We start from the raw sequence: 19,914 nt of genomic DNA, 5'->3' as shown, positions 1-19,914 counted from the left end.
CTAGAAGAGGGAAAGGGAAGACAAAAGCTTCCATATCCGAGTCATGGGAGATGGAAAGATTCATCTCTAAAGCCCATCAAGACCACTTCTATGATGTTGTGGCCAAGAAGAAGGTGATCCCTGAGGTCCCTTTTAAACTCAAAAGAAATGAGTATCCGGAGATCCGACATGAAATTCAAAGAAGAGGTTGGGAAGTTCTAACAAATACCATCCAACAAGTCGGCATCCTAATGGTTCAAGAGTTCTATGCCAATGCATGGATCACCAAGAACCATGATCAAAGTAAGAACCCGGATCCAAAGAACTATGTTACAATGGTTCGGGGGAAATACTTAGATTTTAGTCCGGAGAATGTGAGGTTGGCGTTCAACTTGCCATACATGGAAGAGAACGCACGCCCCTACACAAGGAGAGTCAACTTTGATCAAAGGTTGGACCAAGTCCTTATGGACATATGTGTAGAAGGAGCTCAATGGAAAATTGACTCCAAAGGCAAGCCGGTTCAACTAAGAAGATTGGACCTCAAGCCTATAGCTAGAGGATGGTTGGAGTTTATTCAATGCTCAATCATTCCCACTAGCAACTGGTCTAAAGTTACTATAGACCGGGCCATCATGATCCATAGCATCATGATTGGAGAAGAGGTGAAAGTTCATGAGATTATACCTCAAGAACTCTACAAGGTGGCTGACAAGTCCTCCACTATGGCAAGGTTAGCCTTTCCTCACCTCATTTGCCACCTATGCAATTCAGCTGGGATTGACATAGAGGGAGATATCCTCATTAAAGAGGAAAAGCCCATCACTAAGAAAAAGATGGAGCAAGCAAGAGAGCCCAGTCATGGAGCTCAAGAGGCGCAAGAACCTCATCACCATGAGATTCCGGAAATGCCTCAAATGCACTTTCCTCCACAAAACTATTGGGAGCACATCAACACCTCCCTAGAAGAATTGAGTTCCAATATGGGACAACTAAGGGTGGAACATCAAGAGCACTCCATCATGCTCCATGAAATAAGAGAAGATCAAAAAGCAATGAGGGAGGAGCAACAAAGACAAGGAAGAGACATAGAAGAGCTCAAGGACATCATTGGTTCCTCAAGAAGGAAACGCCACCATCACTAAGGTGGATTCATTCCTTGTTCTTATTTCTTCTGTTTTTCGTTTTCTATGTTATGTGCCTATCTATGTTTGTGTCTTCATTACATGATCATTAGTAGTAGTAACTTTGTCTTAAAGATATGAATGTCCTATGAATCCATCACCTCTCTTAAATGAAAACTGTTTTAATTCAAAAGAACAAGAAGTACATGAGTTTCGAATTTATCCTTGAACTTAGCTTAATTATATTGATGTGGTGACAATGCTTCTTGTTTTCTGAATGTATGCTTGAACAGTGCATATGTCTTTTGAAGTTGTTGTTTAAAAATGTTAAATATGTTGGCTCTTGAAAGAATGATGACTAGGAGACATGTTATTTGATAATCTGAAAAATCATAAAAATGATTCTTGAAGCAAGAAAAAGCAGCAAAAAAAAAAAACAAAGCTTGCAGAAAAAAAAAAGAAAGAAAAAAAAATAGGCAAAAAAAAAAAAAGAAGGAAAAAGAAAAAGCAAGCAGAAAAAGCCAATAACCCTTAAAACCAAAAGGCAAGGGCAAATAAAAAGGATCCCAAGGCTTTGAGCATCAGTGGATAGGAGGGCCTAAAGGAATAAAATCCTGGTCTAAGCGGCTAAACCAAGCTGTCCCTAACCATGTGCTTGTGGCGTGTAGGTGTCAAGTGAAACTTGAGACTGAGCGGTTAAAGTCAAGGTCCAAAGCAAAAGAAGAGTGTGCTTAAGAACCCTGGACACCTCTAATTGGGGACTTTAGCAAAGCTGAGTCACAATCTAAAAAGGTTCACCCAATTATGTGTCTGTGGCATTTATGTATCCGGTGGTAATACTGGAAAACAAAGTGCTTAGGGCCACGGCCAAGACTCATAAAGAAGCTGTGTTCAAGAATCATCATACTGAACTAGGAGAGTCAATAACACTATTCAAAATCTGAAGTTCCTATAGATGCCAATCATTCTAAACTTCAATGGATAAAGTGAGATGCCAAAACTATTCAAGAGGCAAAAAGCTATAAGTCCCGCTCATATGATTGAAGCTCTGTTTCATTGATAGTTTGGAATTTATAGTATATTCTCTTCTTTTTATCCTATTTGATTTTCAGTTGCTTGGGGACAAGCAACAATTTAAGTTTGGTGTTGTGATGAGCGGATAATTTATACGCTTTTTGGCATTGTTTTTAGTATGTTTTTAGTAGGATCTAGTTACTTTTAGGGATGTTTTCATTAGTTTTTATGTTAAATTCACATTTCTGGACTTTACTATGAGTTTGTGTGTTTTTCTGTGATTTCAGGTATTTTCTGGCTGAAATTGAGGGACTTGAGCAAAAATCAGATTCAGAGGTTGAAGAAGGACTGCTGATGCTGTTGGATTCTGACCTCCCTGCACTCAAAGTGGATTTTCTGGAGCTACAGAACTCGAAATGGCGCGCTTCCAATTGCGTTGGAAAGTAGACATCCAGGGATTTCCAGCAATATATAATAGTCCATACTTTGGCCAAGAATAGACGACGTAAACTGGCGTTCAACGCCAGCTTTCTACCCAAATCTGGCGTCCAGCGCCAGAAAAGGATCCAAAACCAGAGTTGAACGCCCAAACTGGCACCGAAACTGGCGTTCAACTCCACAAATGGCCTCTGCACGTGCAACACTCAGGCTCAGCCCAAACACACACCAAGTGGGCCCCGGAAGTGGATTTATGCATCAATTACTTACTCATGTAAACCCTAGTAGCTAGTTTATTATAAATAGGACCTTTTACTATTGTATTAGGCATCGTTTTGATCATCTTAGGATCTTAGGATCATCTTTGAACGCATTGTTCTTAGATCAAGGGGGCTGGCCATCTCAGCCATGCCTGGACCTTTCACTTATGTATTTTCAATGGTAGAGTTTCTGCACTCCATAGATTAAGGTGTGGAGCTCTGCTGTTCCTCAAAGATTAATGCATAGTACTTCTATTTTCTATTCAATTCATCTTATTTCGCTTCTAAGATATCCATTCGCACCCAAGAACGTGATGAAGGTGATGATTATGTGTGACGCTCATCATCCTTCTCCGTTATGAACGCGTGCCTGACAAACACTTCTGTTCTACATGAAATAAGCTAGAATGAGTATCTCTTAGATCTCTTAACCAGAATCTTCGTGGCATAAGCTAGAATGATGGCGGCATTCAAGAGAATCCGGAAAGTCTAAACCTTGTCTGTGGTATTCCGAGTAGGATTCAATGATTGAATGACTGTGACGAGCTTCAAACTCGCGAGTGCTGGGCGTTAGTGACAGACGCAAAAGGAGGGTGAATCCTATTCCAGCATGATCGAGAACCGACAGATGAATAGCCGTGCCGTGACAGGGTGCGTGAGCATATTATTCACTGAGAGGAGGGGATGTAGCCACTGACAACGGTGATGCCCTTGCATACAGCCAGCCATGGAAAGGAGTAAGACAGATTGGATGAAGATAGCAGGAAAGCAGAGGTTCAGAGGAACGAAAAGCATCTCCATTCGCTTATCTGAAATTCCTACCAATGATTTACATAAGTATCTCTATCTCTATTTTATTATATATTCGAAAACACCATTATCACTTTATATCCGCCTGACTGAGATTTACAAGGTGACCATAGCTTGCTTCATACCAACAATCTCCGTGGGATTCGACCCTTACTCACGTAAGGTATTACTTGGACGACCCAGTGCACTTGCTGGTTAGTTGTATCGAAGTTGTGACAATTATGAATTAAGATCAAAGCACCAAGCTTTGGAGCCATTACCAGGGATTGTTCGAGCCTGGACATCACAATTTCGTGCACCAGAGCCTCACAGATATTCAGAGCAATGTTGGAACCTCCTAACACCAAACTTAGAGTTTTACTGTGGGGGCTCTGTTTGACTCTGTATTGAGAGAAGCTCTTCGTGCTTCCTCTCCATGGTGACAGAGGGATATCCTTGAGCTTTAAACACAAGGGAGTCTCCATTCACTTGAATGATCAATTCTCCTCTGTCAACATCAATCACAGCTTTTGCTGTGGCTAGGAAGGGTCTGCCAAGGATGATGGATTCATCCATACACTTCCCAGTCTCTAGGACTATGAAATCAGCAGGGATGTAATGGTCTTCAACCTTTACCAAGACATCCTCTACAAGTTTATAAGCCTGTTTCTTTGAATTGTCTGCCATCTCTAGTGAGATTCTTGCAGCTTGTACCTCAATGATCCCTAGCTTCTCTATTACAGAGAGAGGCATGAGGTTTATACTTGACCCTAGGTCACACAGAGCCTTCTCAAAGGTTATGGTGCCTATGGTACAAGGTATTGAGAACTTTCCAGGATCTTGTCTCTTCAAAGATAATTTCTGCCTAGTCAAGTCATCCAGTTCTTTGATGAGCAATGGAGGTTCATCTTCCCAAGTCTCATTACCAAACAACCTGGCATTTAGCTTCATGATTGCTCCAAGATACTTAGCAACTTGCTCTTCAGTAACATCTTCATCCTCTTCAGAGGAGGAATATTCATCAGAGCTCATGAATAGTAGAAGTAAATTTAATGGAATCTCTATGGTCTCAGTCTGAGCCTCAGATTCCCATGGTTCCTCATTAGGGAATTCCATGGAGATCAGTGGACGTCCATTAAGGTCTTCCACAGTGGGAATCACTGCCTCTTCCTCCTCTCCATGTTCGGCCATGTGAGATGTGGTTATGGCCTTGCACTCTCTTTTTGGATTCTCTTCTGTATTGCTAGGGAGAGTGCTAGGTGGGAGTTCAGTAATTTTCTTACTCAGCTGACCCAATTGTGCCTCCAAATTTCTAATGGAGGACCTTGTTTCAGTCATGAAACTTTGAGTGGTTTTGATTAGATCAGAGACAATGGTTGTTAAGTCAGAATGGCTCTGCTTAGAATTCTCTGTTTGTTGCTGAGAAGATGATGGAAAAGGCTTGCCATTGCTAAACCTGTTTCTTCCACCATTGTTGTTGTTGAAACCTTGTTGAGGTCTCTGTTGATCCTTCCATGAGAGATTTGGATGATTTCTCCATGAAGGATTATAGGTGTTTCCATAGGATTCTCCCATGTAATTCACCTCTTCCATTGCTGGGTTCTCAGGATCATAAGCTTCTTCTTCAGAGGAAGCTTCCTTAGTACTGCCTGTTACTGCTTGCATTTCAGACAGACTCTGAGAAATCATATTGACTTGTTGGGTCAATATTTTATTCTGAGCCAATATGGCATTCAGAGTATCAATCTCAAGAACTCCCTTCTTCTGAGTTGTCCCATTATTCACAGGATTCCTTTCAGAAGTGTACATGAATTGGTTATTTGCTACCATTTCAATGAGTTCTTGAGCTTCTGCAGGCGTCTTCTTCAGATAAAGAGATCCTCCAGCAGAGCTATCCAATGATATCTTGGATAGTTCAGACAGACCATCATAGAAGATTCCTATGATGCTCCATTCTGAAAGCATGTCAGAAGGGCACCTTCTGATCAATTGCATGTATCTCTCCCAAGCTTCATAGAGGGACTCACCATCCTTCTGTCTAAAGGTTTGGACTTCCACTCTAAGCTTACTCAATTTTTGAGGTGGAAAGAACTTTGCCAAGAAGGCATTGACTAGCTTTTCCCAAGAGTTCAGGCTTTCCTTAGGTTGTGAATCCAACCATGTTCTAGCTCTGTCTCTTACAGCAAAAGGAAAGAGCATAAGTCTGTAGACTTCAGGGTCAACCCCATTGGTCTTGACAGTGTCACAGATTTGCAAGAACTCAGCTAAGAACTGATGAGGATCTTCCAATGGAAGTCCATGAAACTTGTAATTCTGTTGCATTAGAGAAACTAATTGAGGCTTAAGCTCAAAGTTGTTTGCTCCAATGGCAGGGATAGAGATGCTTCTCCCATAGAAATCAGGAGTAGGTGCAGTAAAGTCACCAAGCACCTTCCTTGCATTATTGGCATTGTTGTTTTCGGCTGCCATTGTTTCTTCTTCCTTGAAAAGCTCTGTTAGGCCCTCTAAAGAGAATTGTGCTTTAGCTTCTCTTAGCTTTCTCTTCAAGGTCCTTTCAGGTTCAGGATCAGCTTGAACAAGTATGCCTTTATCTTTGCTTCTGCTCATATGAAAGAGAAGAGAATAAGAAAGTAGGAAATCCTCTATGTCACAGTATAGAGATTCCTTGAGGTGTCAAAGGAAAAGAAGAATAGGAGGAGGAGGTAGAGAGAGGAGAATTCGAACTTATCAAGAGGGATAGGGTTCGAATTGCACCTTGAGGAGGAGTGTTAGTCCCTTAAATAGAAGGATGTGAGAAGAGGGGAAGAATTTTCGAAAATTAAAGTAAAAGATTTTGAAATAATTAAAAGAAATTTTGAAAATTTGATTGAGATTTTCGAAAACTAAGATTGGGAAAGAAATAAAGTGATTTTTGAAAAAGATTTTAAAATTAGAAAAAGATATGATTGAAAAAATTAATTTTGAAAAAGATGTGATTGAAAAGATATGTTTGAAAAGATATGATTGAAAATCAATTTAGAAAAAGAAAATTTTTAAAATTAAAGTTGATTACTTGACTATCAAGAAATTAAAAGATATGATTTTAAAATTTAAAGTTTGATCCTTTCTTAATAGGCAAGTAACAACTTGAAAATTTTGAAGTAAATCTTTAATTGAAGCAAGGATTTTTGAAAATAGTAAAAATAAATATAAAATGGAAAGAAATTGATTTGAAAGAGATATGATTGAAAAGATATGATTTGAAAAAGATTTGATTTTGAAAAATTATGAAGACTTGAAAAAAATGTGAATTAAAAACAAAATCTTCCCTCTAGTGTCATCCTGGCGTTAAACGCCCAGAATGGTGCCCATTCTGGCGTTTAACGCCCAAAACTCTACCTTTTTGGGCGTTAAACGCCCAGCCAGGTGCCCTGGCTGGCGTTTAAACGCCAGTTTTCCTTCTTCATTGGGCGTTTTGAATGCCCAGCTTTTTCTGTTTGATTCCTCTGCTGAATGTTCTGAATCTTCAATTCTCTGTATTATTGACTTGAAAAGACACAATTTTGAAAATATTTTTGAATTTTTAATGATGAGAAATAACAAAAAATGCAACTAAGATCAAATGAACAATGCATGCAAGACACCAAACTTAAATATTTTCATATAAGAGACACTAACAAATTGAGAATGCATATGAGAAACAACAAAACACACAAAACAAGAGAATTTAAAGATCAGAGCACTGAAATCATCAAGAACAACTTGAAGATCAATGAAGAACAATATATATAAATTCGAAAAATGCAAGAAGAATAAAAACATGCAATTGACACCAAACTTAAAAATTGATACTAGACTCAAACAAGGAACATAAAATATTTTTTATTTTTATGATTTTATAAATTTTTTTGTGATTTTCAAAACTTATATGGAAAAGAAAATAAAGAGAATCAAAACTTTTAATAAGAATTCCAGGAATTAGGGGTGTTCGCGGTGCGGTTTGGTTCGGTTTTTGAGAGAAAAGTCATCCGATCCGATCGTTTAATTAAAGTGCGGTTCGGTTTGGTTCGGTTTTTTTCTCGAAGTCATCCGAACCAAACCAAACCAATTAAATTCGGTTTGGTTTGGTTCGGTTTGTTCGGTTTTTTCAATCAATTAAAAAAAATACTACCATATTATTTCACAAGTCATAATATTGAAATCCACAAACACAAATACACAATAGCTAATAATAATAATAATAATAATAATAATAATAATAATAATAATAATAATAATAATAATAATAATAATAATAATATAGCACTAGTAGAAAAGCATTCTAATCTAGTTATACATTCTAATAATAAAGAGACATTGAGATGAATGGATTAATAGCAGGGTAACAAACTAACAATGTATCAGAATTGAATATATAGATATCATGAGTCAAGAGGAATGGAGTAAGTACAACAGACATTGAGATGAATGGATTAACAGGGTAACAATGACATCAATCCAGCATTCCAGCTCCCCTCACTGAAATTGTAAGCCTAAACATTCACTAGCCTGGTCACCATCCATGATGCCATAATCTCTAAGATAAGTTGTTTCAATGACATGCTTACGCCCTTCATAACATAAGCAAAACTGCCCCAAACATGAGCCCTACAATTCAAAAATCAATGGAAATATAATAAATCAGCTAAGAAATTATGATAATTTGGTAAATCAACTACACCATAACACCACCTTATGCTCAAAGAAGATATTATATTAGAAATTACACTTGACATCTAGTAAGAATAATTGAAGATCAAAGTGTGACTTGTTCCAACAATATTCCAGCATCAATAATATGAACAATAAAATGAACAATAAACTGATTTCAATAAACTGAACAATAAAATAGATTGAAAAAATAAAATAGACTGAACAATATTCCAGCATCAATAAACTGATTCCAACAAGTCCTCAACAAAAGCAATAAACTCAACTGAAGTTTAAATCAAGCACAGAACCAGCAATAAACAAGCAGCTGAAGTTTAAATCATTAAGCACAGAACCAGCACTGAACAATGCACTCGGAGATCTGATGCTTGTGGATTCATTCGGAAGAGAAACTGGCGGCAATCCGGATTCGCCCATATTCTCACTTGAACTGGCGTCAAACTACATAAATACAATAAATCAAGGCCAGAAACACAACAACAAATAAATTAATAACCAGCAATAAACTGCACAACAATTAATCAGCAAGTTATCAACATTCAACATTTAATCAGCATTCAACAAATAAATTACCAAGTTATCAACATTCAACAATTAATCAGCAACCAGCAACAGCAAGGCAGCAAGCAGGACATTTCCAATATAATGAACCATTAAACAACAATAACATGAACCATTAAACAGCAACGCAGCAAGCGCCAAGCAGGACATTTCCAATATATTCAACCATTAAACAGCAAGCCACTGAGCCAGCAACAAAACTTAGCCAAAAATTGAACCATTAATACTTACACTAATGAACAAATCAACAAAACTTAGCCAAAAATTGGTGGTCAGATACTCAGATATATAAAATTGGTGGTCAAATATATGAAATTTAAAAAATTATAAATTCAAAAATATTAATTTTGAAGATCAAATTTGTTAGTCGTGTCTACTCGGCCAATTGCACGTAGTTCATCTTTTTCTCCTCAACTATTTTGTTATTTTTCACATAGTGTAAGAAGTTCAACACTGAGCCAGCAACAAAACTTAGCAACAAATCAACAAATCAACAGTAGCAACAAATCAACACTAATGAACAGAATGCAAATGGTAAACATTACCTGAATCGGTGGCTCGGGCTCCATATTGACTTGGGAGGAAGGCTGAGTGGGAGATTGGGAGGTGCTGTCGTGCTGGGTTGAACTGATGGGTTAGGGTGGTGGTGTCTCAACGGCGGCGGCGTGGTGCTGTGCTGCCATGTCGAGTCGGTCGGTGGTGGCTTCGTCTTGACCTGATGTGCGACGGCGTGGCTTCGTGTTGGCCTGAAGAGGGAGCGATGGTGGGTGGCTGGGTGCGATGAATACTGAAGAGGGAGTGGTGGTTGGCTGGCTGGGCGCAGGTCGGCAGCCGGCAGGTGTGGAGATTTGGAGAAGAGGGAGCGATGAGTACTGAAGCCTGAAGGTTAGGGTATGGAACTATGGATTGTGGATTTGGGGGTTAGGGTAGACGGCTAGGCGCAGTTTCGTTTGGGGGGGTAGGGGTGTCGCGCAGTTTCGTTTGAAAGCGGGGGAGGGGGTATGGGCGTGTCACGCGTGTGGGGCCATGGGGGTGGGTTAGTAAACGTTTAGGGTTTTTTTACTAACCGGTTCGGTTCGGTTCGGTTCGGTTCGGTTAGGGTTTTCATATTTAAAACCGAAAACCGAACCGAACCGGACAAAAAACAGCAAAATCAGTTTTTTTCGATTTTTTCGATTTTCGGTTAATTCGGTTTTCGGTTTTTTCGGTTCGATTCGTCGGTTTAGTTCGGTCCGGATCGGTTTTGAACACCCCTACCAGGAATCATGCAATGTTAGTCTAAAGCTTCAGTCTAAAAAGATTAGACATGTCTGGCCAAGCTTCAGCAGGACATTACATTCAGCAGCTAAATTGATGAGAATCAATCAGCTTTTGTGATGATAAGAACATCACCTTGAAACTCTAGAATCCATTCTTAAAAATTCTGAAAAGTACCTAATCTAAGCAACAAGATGAACCATCAGTTGTCCAAACTCGAACAATCCCCGGCAACGGCGCCAAAAACTTGGTGCACGAAGTTGTGATCATCAACAATGGCGCCAAAGGACTTGGAGCTCTCAAACGTGAATCACACTTTGTCACAATTCCGCACAACTAACCAGCAAGTGCATTGGGTCGTCCAAGTAATAAACCTTACGTGAGTAAGGGTCGATCCTACGGAGACTGTCGGCTTGAAGCAAGCTATGGTCATCTTGTAAATCTCAATCATGCGGATTCAAATGGTTATGGAGTTTAAGGTGATGAAAATAAACATAAAATAAAGATAGAGATACTTATGTAATTCATTGGTGGATTTCAGATAAGCGTATGAAGATGCTTTGTTCCCCTTGAACCTCTGCTTTCCTATTGCCTTTTTCCAATCATTCATACTCCTTTCCATGGCAAGCTTTATGTTGGGCATCACCGTTGTCAATGGCTACATCCCGTCCTCTCAGTGAAAATGGTCCTGATGCTTTGTCACAACATCGGCTAATCAGCTGTCGGTTCTCGATCATGTCGGAATAGGATCCATTGATCCTTTTGCGTCTGTCACACGCTCCACAATCGCGAGTTTGAAGCTCGTCACAGTCATTCCTTCCCAGATCCTACTCAGAATACCACAGACAAGGTTTAGACGTTCCGGATCTCAGGAGTAGCCGCCAATAATTCTAGCCTATACCACGAAGGTTCCAATCTTAGATTAGAAACCCAAGAGATACGCATTCAAGCTATTGCTAGTAGAATAGAGGTGGTTGTCAGGCACATGTTCATAGGTGAGAATGATGATGAGTGTCACGGATCATCACATTCATCAAGTTGAAGAATGAATGAATATCTTGGAGAAGAAATAGACTTGAGTTGAATACAAAAACAACAGTACTATTGTATTAATTCATGAAGAACAGCAGAGCTCCACACCTTAATCTATGGTGTGTAGAAACTCCACCGTTGAGAATACATTAGAACAAGGTCTAGGCATGGCCATGAGGCCAGCCCCAAACGTGTCTAAGATAGCATAAGACTTATCAAAGATGAAAATACAATAGTATAAGGTCCTATTTATAGAGAACTAGTAGCCTAGGGTTACAGAAATCAGTAATTAATGCAAAAATCTTCTTTCGGGCCCACTTGGTGTGTGCTTGGGCTAAGCATTGAAGCTTCCATGTGTAGAGACTTTTCTTGGAGTTAAACACCAGCTTTTGTGCCAGTTTGGGCGTTTAACTCCAGCTTTTGTGCCAGTTTTGGAGTTAAACGCCAGAATTCTTGAGCTGACTTGGAACGCCTGTTTGGGCCATCAAATCTCGGGCAAATATGAACTATTATATATTGCTGGAAATCCCAGGATGTCTACTTTCCAACACAATTGAGAGTGTGCCAATTGGGCTTCTGTAGCTCCGGAAAATCCACTTTGAGTGCAGGGAGGTCAGAATCCAACAGCATCTGCAGTCCTTTTTCAGCCTCTGAATCAGATTTTTGCTCAGGTCCCTCAATTTCAGCCAGAAAATACCTGAAATCACAGAAAAACACACAAACTCATAGTAAAATCCAGAAATATGATTTTTAAATAAAAACTAATAAAAATATAATAAAAACTAATTAAAATATACTAAAAACATACTAAAAACAATGCCAAAAAGCGTATAAATTATCCGCTCATCACACACCATTGATAAACCACTATTTTATGGTTTATAATGTGTTTAATTGTGTGGTTTTATCATGATCTTTACCCACTTATTCATATAATTAGCATGCATTTATATTTTCTTCCTAAAATTATTACATGATTGAAAACTTGCTTCCTAGAGACTTTTAATTATGTATTTTAATTCTCTTTTATTCATTCGATGCCGTGATCTGTGTGTTAAGTGTTTCAGGCTTTATAGGGCATGAATGAGTTGGAGATTGGAAAGGAAGCTTGCAAAAATGGAAGGAACACAAGAAATTAAGGAGATGACCAGCGAGAAGTGACGCGGTCACATGGCTCACGCGACCGCGCGAAAGAGAGGAAACCGCAGTGACGCGGCTACATGGCTCACGCGACCGCGCGGATTGGAATAGCACAAGTGACGCGGAGGCGTGGACGACGCGCTCGCGTGGTAGGGCAAAACGCCGAATGACGCGTTCGCATGAATGACACGATCGCGTGACGTGCGCGATCTGCATAATCTGCAGAATTCGCTGGGGGCGATTTTGGGCCCTGCTTTGACCCAGTTCTCGGCCCAAAAAAGCAGACTAGAGCCAGAGAACATGCAGAAACTAACAACAACATTCATTCTACACAATTTTAGTTTTTAGATCTAGTTTTACTCCTCATCTAGGTTTTCTCTCTACACATTCATAGTTCTTAGGATTTTATTTCTATTGCTTTTTGCATTGGGATATTGAGAATAGTTATTACCTCATCAAAACTTCGTCATTCTAGTTCGTTTTCTTTACTTGGCTCTACTTTTCCATGTCCTTTAATTTACTCAATTTTATTATTGGATTATTTTAGAATTTATTAATACAAGAATTACTTTTATTTCTAATTGATTTCTTTGATTTTTATTTATCATGTCTTTCTTTAGTTCCCTTTCCTATGTTATGAATTCTACATTCACAATGAGCGAGTAGTTTCCTAACTTGATGGGGAGTTGATTGAAAGGAACCCTTGAGTTGGAATGCTCAAAAGAAAAATTGTAATTGGGTTTATTGTTGGATTACCCTCTAGTCACTGACACCAATCCCTTTTAATTGAGTGGGTTGGAACTTGTGAATAGAAGTAGCATTCCAACTTGTTTGACTTTTCCTTACCTAGTAAGGGATAACTAAACAGAACAACCTTCAATTATCAATTAATCTTGAGAGTACTTCAACAAGAATAGGGCTTCCAACTAATCTACTCCCAGTCAAGGCTTTATTTAAATTATTTAATTTCTCTAATTTAATTTCCTGTTTATTCAACTCAAACCATTTTGAAAACATCTGATTAATAAAATAGCACACCTTTCTGCAACTCGTTGGGAGACGACCTGGGATTCATACTCCCAGTATTTTAATTTTAATTTTTGTGACACCCTTCTAAATTGATAAGCGGATTTCTGGTTGGTTAAGAACTATACTTGCAACGCATATCTTATAACAATTCTTGACTCGCCAATATCCTCCATGTCAACCATCTTTCACATTCCCAGGTTGCAACAAAATTAGGGTTGCATATCCAACCTTGAGTTTGTGCTGTCTGCCGTCTCTACCTCTGCTTTGTCTCGTGCTTGAGAAGCATGCATCACTGGCTATCAATCTAATTAACACCACCATGAAGAACTATGATCAACTACTACATTCGAAATTGAACTAGTCTTCTTCCACGAACAGTGATTACAGAAAGTGAGTAACAGAATAAATAACACAAAATTGGATGTGAAATTCGAAAAAATACAAATGCATGAGCTAGAAGAAGAAGCAGTAGGCCTTACAAGGTTATTTGGAGAGGGTTTCACAGTCGGGTGGCCGGATCCTGGCCGGAGTGGGAATGAGTTAGGGTATTCGAGGGAATCGAAAAAACTTAACCCTGCCGGTGAGTCACCGAAAAATACAAACGCATGAGCTAGAAAAAGAAGCAGCAGGCAGGGTCTTCGAGGGATTCAGAGAAGAAGAACGTTGCCGGTGAGCACCGAAGAATACAAATGCATGAGGTAGAAGAAGAAGCAATGGGCCTTCCAAGGAGGGTTTTGCTTCGACGAAATCACCCCTAATTTTTTAATTTTAAAACATTTGGTAACAAATAACTATTTGCACCTTGTACCCATTCATATTGGAGTACATATTGTTAGGTGGTATAATGTAAATAACATAAAATACAATGCAGTGTAAAACTTTTAAGGATTCAATTAATGAACTTTTAAAAATTTTACTTGATCAACGGCTGTGATGATGACACCTAATCAAGGGTAAATAACCCTTATACTTCTATAGAGTTTGGAAGAAATCACCACAATTTACTTTAACACCCTAAAATTCACAATTAAACTCAAAATATAAACAAACATCACGAAAAAATACAGCATGTCACGTAAATAGCTTAAACAGAATGAATTAAAAGCACATGATATAACGTCATTATAAATTTTGTGTTAACTAACACAATATACATGGATAATAAAATGAAAACCATCATTTTAACATATAAAAAAATTCCAAAACCAAAATCCCATTCCTTTTTCCCAAAACACTATAAAATAATCCATAAACCCTAAATTTTATATTCTCACTTGAAAAGTCTAAACTGTAAATCGTAAATCCTAAACAAAAAACACTAAATTCTAAACTCTAAAACCATTGAATCGTACCAAAAATCCTAACAATGAAAACTCAAAGCCCAAACTATAAATAAATTAACAAATATTATTCAACTCTTAATTGTGGTTGGAGGCTTGATTGAGTGGCATATCATATGCCTCCTTAACAACCACACCCGACTTTAAGTTTCACCAAAAAAAAAAAAAAAAAAACCAAAAAATAAACCCATATAATGTGTGTGAGTGTGTTGTGTGGATGTATAGTGCATAGATAATACCTAGGATAAGGGACATCCATAACATATAAAAAAAATAAAAATACAAAACTGAGACAAAAAAAACCCATTGAAATACATACTAAAAAATACTTCAAAAATTATCTTACAAGAGACTCCAAACAAATATATGAAAAAACTAGCCGAAGTAGTATAAAAAAAATAATAACATCAATTATTAAATAATAATAAAAAATAAAACACAGATCGAAACAGCCGTAAAAAATCTTTAGATTTAAATCCTTCACCCATTAAAAAAATTCCAGAACACTCAAGCAAAAAAACCATTGAGCTACTTTTTAAAAAATACATTAAAAAATTCCTTAAAAAAATTTTCAAAAAATATATGAACAAAATATCTAATTCTAAAATCATATAAACCATTCATGACATAATAAATCATCCTATATGTTGTATAACTAACAACCCTATTTCTGATTTAAAAAAAAAACAATAAATCATCCAAATAACAAAATAAATTATGCGTCAAATTCATAGGACACAAAATTATAGACATTATCAGATTAATAATCCAATTCATGTCAAAAGAACAATCTAAATTAATAATTCAATTTATGGAATTAATATAAGATTAATGCTTCTCACTAAACAGGTGAAAAGGTCAACGCAATGCTGGAATGCGTTTGTCTTCCACATCAAAGCAGTGCCTGCGGCAGCTAGATACCGGGGCGTGACTTAGGACGCGCGTCACTGCAGTAGCAAACTGAAACGGCTTTCTTAACTATTGAACAATAGCATGTGGCATCGAACAGAGGAATCTACAGAAGTGATACAAAACAGACGACGTCCACTGGAAGATGGTAGTGGCTTGCTCGGTGCGGATGAGGCTTCCTACTACGGTCGCTAAGGTTTTGAGAAGAAGTGCATGCGACGGTGCTCGTATGGTGGCCGGCGGGGTTACCGAAGTCTGGCGGTGGTCGGCGGCAGATCCTAAAAGTGCAATGGATGCTGTCAAAAGAGAGTCACACGACTCACACCCACGTGCTAAGTTACTAATCAATTAGGATTTGTGGTTATTATTTTTACTGTACACTATTAATAGGGTTAGAGTTAAATTAGGTTAACTTTTAAGATTTTTTTTGTTAAATGGGAAAGATCTGTACCTAGTTGGCTCTATTTGGCTATTCCCAATTAGTTTACTAGCGGAGTTGTCTCTAAATTAACAATTTGCGACGAATTGTTTTCTTTTTTTAATTTTCTACAAAATACAATTTACTGTGAAAAATTAGGATTTTTTCTATAATAAAATAAAAAAATTTTATTTTGCCAAACAAATTATCTGGGTTTTAAATTTCGGAATACGTTTTTATATTTTGGAATTTCAAATTCGCTGCACCTCCGATGAACTTTATTATTTTTGTAAGGTTCACCGCATCCCGACGAACTTTTATATTTTTATAGAGTTCACCGTATCTCCCGACAAATTTCACTAGGCATCTTTATAAATATCAAATTGGGTGAGAGAAAAAGTTGGAAAGTTAACAATGGTAACCATTATCATTGTCTGTGTACTTTTATGTACTCCTATATATTTTTGGAGATGATGATAATGACTTAGGAATTTGAATTTCATTCTCAGTTAGTTTTTATGAAGAATTTGGATGATATTCGCCGGGGTGCGGCAAACTTATTCTAAGAAAAAAACGCATTCCGAAAATTAAAGTCCGTTTAATTTTGTTTGGAAAATAATAATTTTTTTTAATTTATAATAAAAAACCTAAAAAATTGACTTTTATAATTTTAATTTAAAAATATAATTTTGTTGGGAAGAATTGAATTTTTTTTAATTCTCAATTTTTAAAAAAATACAATTTGTCACTTCAAATTGACAATATGAAATCTGCTCTCGGTAATTTTTGGGTTAACCATACTTACGTAAATAATTAAATTATATAATTTTTATAAAATATATTTTATCAATGATCATATTAAAATTAAAAAGTGCAAGAATGATGTATACTAAACTAATCACTATGTATTTAGTATTTATGTATATTTATATGAGTTTAATTTTAATACACTATTAATGTAAAGTTATTTTATACGTGTATTTAATTACGTAACGCCACAGATGTGATTGCATGACCGTGTAAAATGTTTTACAACTGTCAGTGCATCAAAATTAAACTCTATTTATATATGATATTTTATATTTGTTAACAACGTAACTAATCATTAGAATAATAAATAATTATACATTCATATAAGGTCAAGTGAAATAAGAGTTAAATTTCGAAGTGGTCCCTGATATTCATAAAATTCATTGATTTAGTCCTTGATTTACCAATGGCATCATTTACGTCCCTGAGATTGTAAAAAATGCATCTAGTTGGGCCATCACCTCATTTTTAGCCATTTAATATTGTCGCCGACAGTGACGTGGTAAATAAGTACCACGCTGGAGCTTGCTTGCCTCTGCCGCTTTTGGGCCCTGATCTTGCTGCGTTTATGAAAGAGGAATTAGAGATCGATCGAGATGGCTCCAGCTCTGATTCCAGGAAGCTTCGAAGGATCGACAGTGCTGTCGAGGAGGCCGATTCGGCAGCTCCACCTGCCAGGTGTAACTAGTAGCCTTGTAGGGGAAGCTTGAGTTAGTTCTTCAATGGTCGTGGCTATTTGCAGTGCCTCCATCATGTTGAAGAAGAAGTTCAGTCTGCTTGACGCTCATAATAGTAGTATTTGGAGAAAGAAGGGTTCATCTACAAGATGTCGACCAATGAATCACCAAACTTGAGTCAAAGTATCACGCTCCCCAATAAAAACTCCAAACCCGTTCACATTCTATCCGAACCCAGTGTCTCGCCTTTTGATTTCTGGTAACTCATCCCCCCTCTCTTTTATGCGAATTTTTAATGTACCAAATATTCTAGGAATAGAGAGTAGCAGTACCTATTAATTTGCATAAGGTTGCTAGTTATTTTATTTGTTTGTTGTGGTCCATACGAATTGATCAATGATTGGAATAACATCGTGTAATTTAAGGCAATTGAGTTAAGGAAGCGCAAGAGCAGAGCAGGCAAGAGAGTTGCTTGGGCATTGCTCAAATAAGAGCTATCTTCACGAAATGCAGGCCTTCATGCTTACCACAAGTCTTGTTGAAGATGACATACTCCTCTCGCGATTCATATACCCTCTACGTCACTTATTTTTTTTCTCTTATGCCTACTTTGTATTTTCTAACACCCACATGCAGTGCTCCAGCATCTTTGTCTACAACAACATTATATGGACTCTCTCTTCTTCCAATCCCCTTCTTGGCCAGTGGAGCTACCGAATTGCCCTTCTCGGCGGCATTGTCAATCTTCTGGAGCTTCTTGGAGTCAAGCCGGAGCCATCTCGATTGGGGTCTAATTCCTCATCGGCAAACGCCTTAGTGTCGGGATCAAGCATGGTGGTGCAGTTGTCGAGTGGAAAATTGCTGGAGGAGAAGGCTTAGGAGGCACTGCCACGAATTGCATAGATGGTGAGATGGTGTCTTGCGAAGCGCGGTTGACGTCGAAAAAAGTTTGGAAGGGCTCTGAGGAGATGCTAAAGGCGGTAGCAAGCTCTGGTGGGATTAGAGCCCAAGAGTGGCAGAGACAAGCTCCAACATGGTACTCATTTTTCACGTCGTTGCTAGCGACAAGGTTGAATGACTAAAAATGAGGTGAGAGACCAACTTGGTGTATTTTTTACAATTTTAGAAACACAAATAGTGCAATTGGTAAGTTAAGGACTAAATTAGTGCATTTCGTGAATTTCAGAACCATTTTAGGATTTAACTCAATTAAATATACCTACTTTTAAATAAACATTGGTCTATTTTTGCCTGCATAAACATTGGATTGGCAGTTGGCCCATTATTTCACAAGTACTTTAAGTGACATAACCCATTTCACGAGTGCTGTTTGAAGTGAAATGATGCTTATAGTTTGTTTGGGTGAATTTTTGAAAAAAAAAAGTTATTTTAAAATTTATTTTTAAAAAATTAAAAATAATTTTATATTTAAATATTTTATGTAAAAAAAATTATTTATTATATAAAAATATTTTTTTTGAAATAAATAAAGTAAATTAAAAAGATAGAATTGTAACTTTAAAAAAATATATTTTTTAATTTTTTAATACTCTAATTTTTATTGTAAAAAATTTGTTAAATAAGTTAAAAAATAAAAAATAAAAAATATTTTTTATTAAAAATTTTTTTAATAGTTTAATATAATTCAAGCAAGCTCTTGATCCAATAGGATTTTTTTTGTATATAAAATAAAATAATTAATTATTTCTCCAGAAAAGATTTTCCAGCTTTATTTTCAAGGATACGATTTTTTTTTTTAAATAAGAGCAAGTTCGCCGCATCCCTGACAAACTCTATAATTTATATAGAGTGCGCCGTACCCCCTGGTGAACTCTATAATTTATATAGAGTTCGCTGCACCCCCGGGTGAATTCTATGATGAGTTCGGAAATAAAAGCAGGCTTATTAGAGAGAAAGATTAAGTAGCCACAATTTCTTTGTTTACTTTCTTTCTCACTATTAACATTGTCGCTACGATGTCAGGAAATCCATTGTTATCCATTCATTACGATGGTGAAATAGTGTATGATGAAGAAGGTTCAATTGTCTTTAGATCGGGCTAACCGATAATTACCTATATGACACCGGAAGTCAACAGTTTAACAACTTTGAAGAATGTGATATTGTATTCCGTCGGACAACAGAAATCTAAAAGTGTGAAAAAAATTTACTACAGATATCCGACCGAGTTAGATGGCAATTTGTTTTATAAAAATTATATTACAGTTGTGTTGTCTTTGTCTCTGTTACTAGTATATTTATCAGACCATTGTTGTGAGCGATATTTCTATTGTTTTGAATTAGGTACCAGTTGCGCGACGACGAGGACGTACAGCTTATAAGGTCCGTCCCTGATGGTGCTGCTCCCACCCACCTATACATCCACTTATAGGATCACCGTCAATCCTGAGTCCCAATTGATAGGCCACGTCCTGCAGGGTGATAGTC

General features: G+C 37.3%; 1 protein-coding gene and 1 non-coding gene across 2 annotated transcripts; one reads left to right on the top strand and one right to left on the bottom strand.

The window, feature by feature from the left end:
- Positions 1–5,563: 5,563 nt before the first annotated feature.
- LOC112745189 (small nucleolar RNA R71) lies at positions 5,564–5,671 on the top strand. The gene has a single exon (XR_003173130.1). It is a non-coding gene; the product is annotated as a small nucleolar RNA R71 (small nucleolar RNA).
- Positions 5,672–7,926: 2,255 nt separating this feature from the next.
- LOC112741919 (uncharacterized) lies at positions 7,927–9,868 on the bottom strand. Its single transcript, XM_029292077.2, has 3 exons — positions 9,400–9,868; positions 8,560–8,734; positions 7,927–8,230 (listed from the first exon to the last, which is right to left on the bottom strand). Exons 1-3 carry the CDS (start codon positions 9,421–9,423, stop codon positions 8,196–8,198), a joined length of 234 nt encoding a protein of 77 aa, XP_029147910.1. The 5' UTR covers positions 9,424–9,868; the 3' UTR covers positions 7,927–8,195.
- Positions 9,869–19,914: the final 10,046 nt, after the last annotated feature.

This window comes from Arachis hypogaea, chromosome 14, assembly GCF_003086295.3.
Source record: "Arachis hypogaea cultivar Tifrunner chromosome 14, arahy.Tifrunner.gnm2.J5K5, whole genome shotgun sequence".
NCBI lineage: Eukaryota > Viridiplantae > Streptophyta > Magnoliopsida > Fabales > Fabaceae > Arachis > Arachis hypogaea.
Note: the sequence above shows the minus strand (reverse complement) of the source record. Positions and strands in the feature narration are given on the sequence as shown.

Coding starts and splice junctions, on each gene's coding strand:
- LOC112741919 (XM_029292077.2), bottom strand. CDS start 9,423: ATGGAGCCCGAGCCACCGATTCAG. Junction 8,735..9,399: donor AGCCCGAGCCACCGATTCAG/GTAATGTTTACC, acceptor GTATTTATGTAG/TTTGACGCCAGTTCAAGTGA. Junction 8,231..8,559: donor TGTGCTTGATTTAAACTTCA/GTTGAGTTTATT, acceptor TTTGAATTGTAG/GGCTCATGTTTGGGGCAGTT.